This window comes from Adiantum capillus-veneris, chromosome 21 (genome assembly GCF_014529385.1).
Source record: "Adiantum capillus-veneris isolate H3 chromosome 21, ASM1452938v2, whole genome shotgun sequence".
NCBI classification, from domain to species: Eukaryota; Viridiplantae; Streptophyta; class Polypodiopsida; order Polypodiales; family Pteridaceae; genus Adiantum; species Adiantum capillus-veneris.
The window spans coordinates 99526143-99534600 of NC_140951.1; the positions used below are offsets into that span (position 1 = coordinate 99526143).

General features: G+C 43.3%; 1 protein-coding gene across 1 annotated transcript in view; it reads right to left on the reverse strand.

Moving 5' to 3' along the window:
* The window catches only part of LOC147431415 (pyrophosphate--fructose 6-phosphate 1-phosphotransferase subunit alpha-like), a 47427-nt gene extending 39300 nt beyond the window's left edge, over positions 1-8127 (reverse strand). Inside the window, exons 1-9 of the mRNA XM_086494031.1 lie at positions 7808-8127; positions 7487-7641; positions 6724-6836; positions 6472-6546; positions 6222-6335; positions 6055-6122; positions 5881-5964; positions 5014-5067; positions 4845-4925 (exon numbers count right to left, since the gene is read on the reverse strand). Coding sequence (XP_086350157.1) covers positions 4845-4925; positions 5014-5067; positions 5881-5964; positions 6055-6122; positions 6222-6335; positions 6472-6546; positions 6724-6836; positions 7487-7641; positions 7808-7873 — 810 coding nt within the window. The 5' untranslated portion in view covers positions 7874-8127. The remainder of the gene's footprint in view (positions 1-4844; positions 4926-5013; positions 5068-5880; positions 5965-6054; positions 6123-6221; positions 6336-6471; positions 6547-6723; positions 6837-7486; positions 7642-7807) is intronic.
* Between the last annotated feature and the right edge of the window lie 331 nt (positions 8128-8458).

The following is an 8458-nucleotide window of genomic DNA, read 5'->3' on the forward strand; positions in this document are numbered from 1 at the left end:
GCAGAAGGCTCATTCTATGACAATCTTTTGGGTGAGGGTGTGTCACAAACTGCTGACGTGTCAAAGCCCTGAAGAAGGGAGCCAACTTGCAGATGTCGGCCGAGGGGCCTAAACCCTTAGAAGAATGGGTAACAGAAGAAGAGGTCCTACCAGCTTATGGGGACCCCGTCCGATGGGGCCCCAAGTGTCATAAAGGATTCAAATAAAGCTTGACTCTCACACACACACAAAAGACTTACACAAACTGATGACGTGGCAGATTTTTGAAAATTGCGTTGACATGATGACGTGGCAGGCTATACGGTACGGACTTCTGTCACAAAGTGTTGACATGGCTACGAACAACAGAAACCCTAATTTCTGCCAAAAACCCTAAAATTCTTGCAAACCCTAATTTTTGCCAAAAACCCTAATTTCCGGAAATCGCGGAGGCTTTTAAATTCTTTTATAGAAAGATGAGCGACACAAATTTTTCTTTTTCTCTACCTAATGAGAAAGAGAGAGAATGCTTTTGCTTTCAAGTTTTGACTCTCTGTGAGAGAGAGAGAGAGAGAGAGCAATTGCTTTTGATTTGAAGCTTTTGGGGCTCTGCTTTTGGGCGTCCCTTGTAACCTTTAAATTAGTGGTGAGGGCCTCACTTCTCAGAGCATCTCGACACAGAGTCTGAGAGTGAAACCCTAGCCACTCTCTTGTACTTCAAATTGATTAATATAAAAAGAAATACCGAAAGGGGCATCAGTCTTTGGGGCCAATATCTCTAGGCACGGAACTCCGTCGGGCCAGTGTACATCTATTGTGATCTGTGACTTGCTTTGAAGCGGTTATTTGGTGTTGTCGCAGTTGATTCTTGACTTGGAGTGTCCAAGTTTGTTACAGTGGTATCGGAGCACGACCGATTTCTCTTCTACGGGAAATCCGATCCCCAATTTTTTTTCCACGGCACCTATGGCTTCACGCAAGGATCAGTCGACTCCCTCTGCATCTGGAGATGCAGAGGCAGGGATCACAACGAAGATTCCGGCACGGAGTATGGCCCGCCTTGGCCTACTCACGCGGAGCAAAGAGAGATGACGCGTCGTCAATTGATCGGCGATGCAACGAAGATGATGCTCAGTTTTGCCAAGGACCCGAAGATGGCAAAATATATGAACCAGACCTCTTTGGAAGAGGTACAGATGGAGTGGCAAAGAACCACAACACCACTCCCGAAACCTGCTCTCAAGAAACCTTCTGCCTCCAAGAAATATACGGAGAAGGAACTGGAGAACGTGGTTGATGCACGGATTGCTCAACTTTTCCATGTGCAAAAGAAAGGCAAAAAGCAGAAGAAAGGCACTTACTTCCCGGGATATTTGGGTCGTCGGTCGACATTTGACAGGCATAAGACACAAAGATTGTTACACCCTTTTACCCATACCCACCCGCCCCTGGGGAAGTATTGAAATGGATTTCATTTTTGATCTCCCGAGAACACAGAATGATCACGATAATTTTCCGATTACATGGAGCGTCTGAGACGATTGTCTCCGATAGAGACCCCAGATTTATGGGTTTGTTTTGGAAGGAAATTTGGGAGAACATTGGCACGCAGTTGCAGTTCTCGTCATCGTTCCACTTGTAGACTGATGGGCAATTTGAGATTGCCAATTCGGTGATTTTAGATTTATTGAAGTCTTGTATCTCGGATCAGAAGACTCAATGGGAAAAGAACTTACCTTTGGTGGAATTTGCCTACAATAACACGATACACTCTTCGACGGGGAAGACGCCATGTGAGATTGTTGAAAGTGCTGCGAAGGTTCCATCCTTCCTGAGCACGAAAGATTAGATATTTGAAGCGGATGAATATTCGCGAGATTTGGATACGGCTTTTGCCAAGGTTCGAGAGACTTTGCAGGAGTCTCAAGAACGACAGAAAAAGGCAGCGGATCGCCATCGTCGCGACTTGAAATTGAAGGAGGATGATTGGGTGCTCTTACGTTTTGAGAAGGCACGCCGGAGTCGCATGAATCTTCTAACTCCTCATGTGATACATCCATAGAGGTAAAAGCTTCTCCACAGCCTCCACCTACAATAGTGGACCTCCATGAAGCTACAAAGTAATCCACACCTTCCAGTGTTCAAGAATCACCTGATTAACCACTTCAAGTTCGATCCTGGGAGAGTACCTTACCACCCTTGCAACTCTACGAGGCACCTAAGGTAATAGAAAACTACTGACAAAAATCCTCACCGATTACCAACTAGAACAATTGGTTTCAAAGGGTGACGAGCACATTTCAAACGGTATGATCTACCCAAGGAAGGGGGAAGTGTTTGCTGACAGTCATCATTCACTCACTCTCCTTTCAACCTTCCTCCCTAACCTCTCAATCTCCCAATCTTAGGAAATGTATATATAAAGCCTTATACTCACAAAAAACAAAAATAGTAAAGAGCAAGAGCAATTAGCAAACAACTGTGCACAATAAAAGTCAAAACATTGACTCACACCTACACATTCGCATCCAGTACACCGAAACAGAAACCTATGTCATAAAACACCTTTGATCCTCATCACTCGAGTGATGGAGGGTAGGTAGAATTAGTACGATAGTAGTGTTTCTGTTTTAGAGCTTAGTGATTAGCAAAGTTCTTTCTTCCCACTGATGTGCCTCCTAGAGATATTCTTTGTGTTTCCTCGTGTGTACAGAACATGTTACTGTGATTAGGATTTGGACCTTCATGGAATCTTTCTCTCATCCACTTTTCAAATCAAGCATCAACACAAACAGGTAGTTCTTGTCCATTAGCATGTCCCTTATCTTTTTTGCATCCATGTTTGTTTGCTTTAATTGTGATTGGTAGCATAGTATTCAGTGCATTTGCTTAGTATCAAACATTAAATTCAATGTAATTTTTTGTCATAATCACTTGTGTAGGTTTAAAAATCAAGCAGTTTGACTAAGCTAGTTTGACCAAGTTAGGTGTTAGAGATCTTCTCTTAATACCATGGGGAATGCCTTCCTAATAATCTATGGTTACTTAGGTTCTTAATCCGATTTAAGCAGCATTGTGTGCAATATACTAGGACTTTCTAGTGGGTTTAGTCCCTATTGACCTTTAGCTTAAGTATTATAAAGGGAGTTTACTAGTGTGATGAGCCTGGGGAGGGTAACATACTAACAGCATTATATGACCCCCCAAAGTTACAAAATTAAAATGTTGAAAACGAAAAAAAAAAAATCAAAGTGCCACAATGTAAAATCTTAAGCTGGAAGAGAAATCTCAGCTTGATTTGGTACTCCACTCACATATATCGCCTATGGTACTAGAGCCCTAGAGGTTCCCAGTGTGTGCGTCTTTCCTTGAAAAGCAAAAAACCCAAGACATAAAAAGTAAGCACACACATCAAAATTGAATCGCTGTGAAAAGACTTTGGGAAGTCAAAGAAAAGGTAATCACTCAAGCGATGATTTCATGAGAAATTCCTTTTATCGTAGCTTAACTACAAGGTCTTCTAGGTATAGCCTATAGTCAGCCCTCGAACATGAAATACTTGACTCTCACGATTAAACAACTTAATTGACCAGAGAAAATTAAGAAGCTTACCCATGATATCAATAGTCGATCTTTAGTGTCTTTCGACCGTTAAATTAACGACCCCATACTTGTTTAATTTTTTATCTTTACAACTGTTTATGCGTTTGATTATATTGAAATTTAATGTTTATTGCTGACAAATGGTTTAGAATTATGCTACCAATCAATTTATCTGCCTAAAACTGCATATGCTTTTTAATTGTATATGAGAATGCAATTACTGTGCCAATGTTGTTTGATTTTGCAGTGAGACTAAAGAAGGCCAAGGATATTCATCTCAAATGCTCTTCCACCTCAACGAACGAGCTTGCACTCAATAGCTTCCGAGGACAGAATCTACATCAGGAAGGGGGGCATGTTAACTCTCACGCACATTCCTATCACCTACGACGGACGCTATATTATTTATTTGGTAGAGTCAGGTACCGGGCTTGTCGGTCCAATAGGAAAAGGGTAAAAGTGATCGCCGATGAGAGACGCACTCTAACTCGAACATTCAAGGGATTAGTTGGCTAAGCATGGACGCCCAAGTGTGAATGGGACGAGCTCATATAAAAGTCAACTAAACTTAAAATTCACTCACTCTCATTTATGCAATCGAAGAGTGCTCTTGCTCTATCTCCATCTTCTTCTTCTTCATCTCCTTGTGTGTGTGTGTATGCATGAGAGAGAGAGAGAGAGTGTGCGTGATCGAGCATTGCGGCGGCACGACAGCGGTGAGGCGGTTGAGCGCGGCATAGCAACGTCTCCCTCTTCTTCGCGGCGGAGATCCTCCACGACAACAAGCGTAGAGCGGTGAGTGGCACACCATCGTCATCTTTGAGCTTACTAGTTTAGGCTTGTTGTGTGCTTGGAGCCATTTGTGGCTCGCACACAGTGTATCGGAAAGTTCTTTGCATTGACACGTGCGACATACGCGTACACTTCTCAAACCGTGGAAGCACCCAGTCATCCTCCTTCAACAATAAGTCATGTCGATGCTTATCCGTTGCCTTCTTATGCCGAGCTTGAGACTTCTTGCGCAAAGGTTTTGAAGCACCAGGTTCAACAGGGGCAGATTCTTTCTCGCTCACACACCCCATTGGCACGTTTGCATCATTTTACATGCCACCAAAACAGCAACTCACACCAACTCAAAACATTCCTATTCATCAAAGATGGACATACTAGGTTGGACAGAGACAATATCTATGGTATGCTCAGATGTACAAACAGACTCCCAAGGCAAAAACGTGAAGAACAAGGGCAAACATGCAACTAACCATATTTGGTTGGGACTGAAGTGCACACTCCAGTGCAACATGTGAAGCCTTTCTTCCCATCAATCGAATAAAGTAGTAGTACTGCAAATCAGAATCACAAGATCAGATCAGAACAAGCAGCTTTATATGTGTGTGCATCAAGGAAATAGAAATGCTTTACACAAATAACCTTCTCTGCAGATAATGCATCCGTGCATATATTACTAATCAACTGGGAGTTGACCTGCAGACGACACAAAAGACATTCAGAAGTTATTGATGTATAACCTGCGGTCCAACATAGAAGATTTCCTCACACTTAGAAAACGCTCTCCTTTTAAAATTGTGAAGACCTGCAGTAGCTTTTGTCAAACTTGAGAGGATAGCAACTCATTACCAAGAAGAGTCATGCTTTCAAGTCTCAATGGCAGCCTTTCATAAGGCAGCTACCAAATATCATCATCACAAATGAACTACATGATGTGAGCGAACATATTCACATTCCCAAATGTCTCTATATTAGACTTGTCAAGATCAAAGTCTCTCAACGGAATGAAGCCATTTGAATGAATCAAGACTGAACACACAACGTCAAGCCTACGGCAGTCATTGCCTTACATCAAGGAGACAAGTACTGAGAAAAGACTGCTTACACGACTCCCTTGCACGAAAAGATTTAATTGTTCACGCAGAACCAGTTCACAGCGATCTCCTAGAGAACAGAAACGGCTCCAGAATAAAACAGCTTCTGCTCTGACCTCATTCACTCACACAGCCTGTCTGCTATGGCCCTTGATCTCCATCACTGATGCTTGCCAGAAACAAGAGCAGAAGGGTGCCGGCTGCTACTTCACCGTGGAAAGTCCGGCAAGTGAATATCGCAGTCCATCCACCAATGGAAAAAGCTACAACTAGAGAACTTTACAGAGACAAGCAGTTCAGTAAGTCTGGCTGCTTGACACGACACTATATCTTATATCTGACCTCGGTCTCTGGCAGATGCACAAAAACACAAGGCACCAACAGCCATATCACATCATAAGGTTACCCAAAGTACCTTGCAAACTGTATCAAATCCAACGTCAGTTTCCACAAACTGATTTTTCAAGTCGCCATTGAGAGTTACAGGTACTCCAATGACCTACAACAGATTGACTCAAGAGGTTACTTCAACTATCATGTAATCCAGTAAAGTAAAACTCTTATCACAAACAGGCTTCTTAGTTCAGACCTTAGTTTGACAGCCTGAGGCAGCAAACGTTTCAGCAAGCTGTGCTGCATCTGCATTACTTGTGCAGCCTTCAAAGCGACACCAGAGAATCAATAAGTTACAACATGAAAATGCACTCAACAAATAACAATCATCTGGACGGATAGTACTATGTCAGGCATACTTACCACCAACTAGAACTAGTCCATCAAGTTTCAGGGTTTCGCATGCTGCTCTAGCATCATTCACCTGCTGCACAGATCTAATTTGATCTTTCGTCCGGCCCAACAAATCATAGCCACCTGCATTTCTAACCTAGCTACTAAGTCACATATGCCCAATTACAGATCAATGACATTGAGCAAGTCAGTGAGAAACATGAAAGGCATGCGTGGATCTGATTGTGGGCATTCTTCTGGACACTTAGGAAAAACTAACCTTGATTGCGGTAAGGTGCTAGCTCAGCTTCTGTTATCTCCAAGGTCTGCTGTGCGAAAAGTCCCTCCGTGCCCCCTGCCATCAGCAGAGAAAGTGTCAAAGAACCCTGCCAAATGCTAGAAATTTGAAGTTTATGCAATTATTATTAAGAACTCTTTTTCTAGATTAGAACTTGTACATGCTCATGACAACCTGTGCACAGCAGATGCCTGATTAAAAAAAGTTCTTGTTAAGCAAAACATGTTAACTTACCGACAAAGCCGAGTAGAGTGCTATCAGGATTGTGCGATTTCAAAGCATCATACAGGCCTGAAATTATGTTGTGACCGCCAGGAGACTGCCGCCCACAAAATACAAGTCCAACTCTATAACCACAGTAAAAACATGTCAAAAAAAAATTTCATGAGAAAAACCCTCCCTCCTTCCCTAAACCCTCCCCCCCGGCACCCCCATTCGACCCCTCTTCCATCCTCCCTTTCACATTCTACCCTCCTCATTGGCCATGCTGTTGTTAAACAAGGTCAATCACTGGACATTTCTTAGATTTGGACAAGAGAAGATGAGGGGCTCGTTCTCAGGAGGAACATTAATTCAGTGCCTCTCCAAACAGGTGGCCCTCCTCCATCTGCACAAAATTGCTTGTACCTGTACCCTCTACTAGTTCGAAGAGTTGAGATCCACTAAAAGCTTCACAAGGTTGAAGATCGACAACCAAAAAACACCCCAAGCTTTGACAGTGGTCATAAAAAACAAACCCGTGACGACCTCGGAATCTCATCGTACATTACAGTAGCAATCCTACAAAGGTAGCACAACATAACCATGTTCATCAACAAATCACATGTTCTGAAGCGCATCCAGGTCCAGAAAACGTTGGCCGCATACCAAAGTTTCTGAGTAGATAACCACTCTAGCTTTGCCACATAAAAGAAGTGAGCGACTATCCTACATACAGGAGCATTGAAAATGTACCAGCCAAACTGCAAACACGGGCAACAAAAAAGAAATGTTTAACCTGAGCTTTGCTAAAGACTGTCCATTTGTCTCGTCTCGCAACAATTGCACCAGGGGTTGTCCATAAGTATGAGGAAAAGTTCTGCTGATTGCCAATGCATCAGAGGGGTCTGCTGCTGTCGTAGGATCACCTCGAAGTAGATGAACTCGGGATCCCTGACACAAGTAGAGTTCAGGAGGTGGAAAAAAGTGATGGGGTAAATCATTTACTGGATGCAAAAGCACATGACCGGGATCCTAGATTGCAAAATGCATAGAAGGCGCTATATGCAAAATGATGGAGAGCCCCTGAGCAAAGTAGGTGAGCTTCTCGAGTTCTTACCTGCAAGGCAGGTGGCAGCTGGGGAATGTACTTGCTTCTAATCTTCTGCAACCCACTAAGCGCCATTCAATCTAGTGCAAGAATTGCAAAGAAGAGAGAAATGGAAAGGGCCGATGTAGCTGCCCCCTCTTCTGAAGTTCTGGATTCAATTTGGGCGCTTAGCTTTGTGAATTTCGCCTCGCAAGGTCAAAAGAGAAAAGAAACCCTTGCATGCAGGGCCTGAAAGAAGACGAAGAACTCCGACTGCACTTCGAGATGCGGAAAAGCTTATTGTGTATTGTAGTGAGGGCCAGTAGATGGCAGGTAAAAGACACCATAGCGGATTTTCTTAAAGCCCCCTATTCCCATGGGCTCCCTTGATATTTTCAATGGTAAAATGTCTTAAGGATAAGCTTGAATGCATTAGGACAAGCAAGTAGCTTGTCTCCTTTCTACATTTCACAAACTGCCCTCCCATCCATTTTTTATGAGTCTTGCTAAGGCTCCATTTTTTATGAGTCTTGCTAAGGCTGGGTTAAGACTGAACCCCCCCGGAAGAAACACATGTGTGCAAATTTGTCGTCGCCTAGTGTGAACAGTATGGAGGAGGAACGGTGAAAAAGCGAAGGGGGGGGGGGGGGTTGGGTCGGAAGAAAAATGGAGGGCCCCACA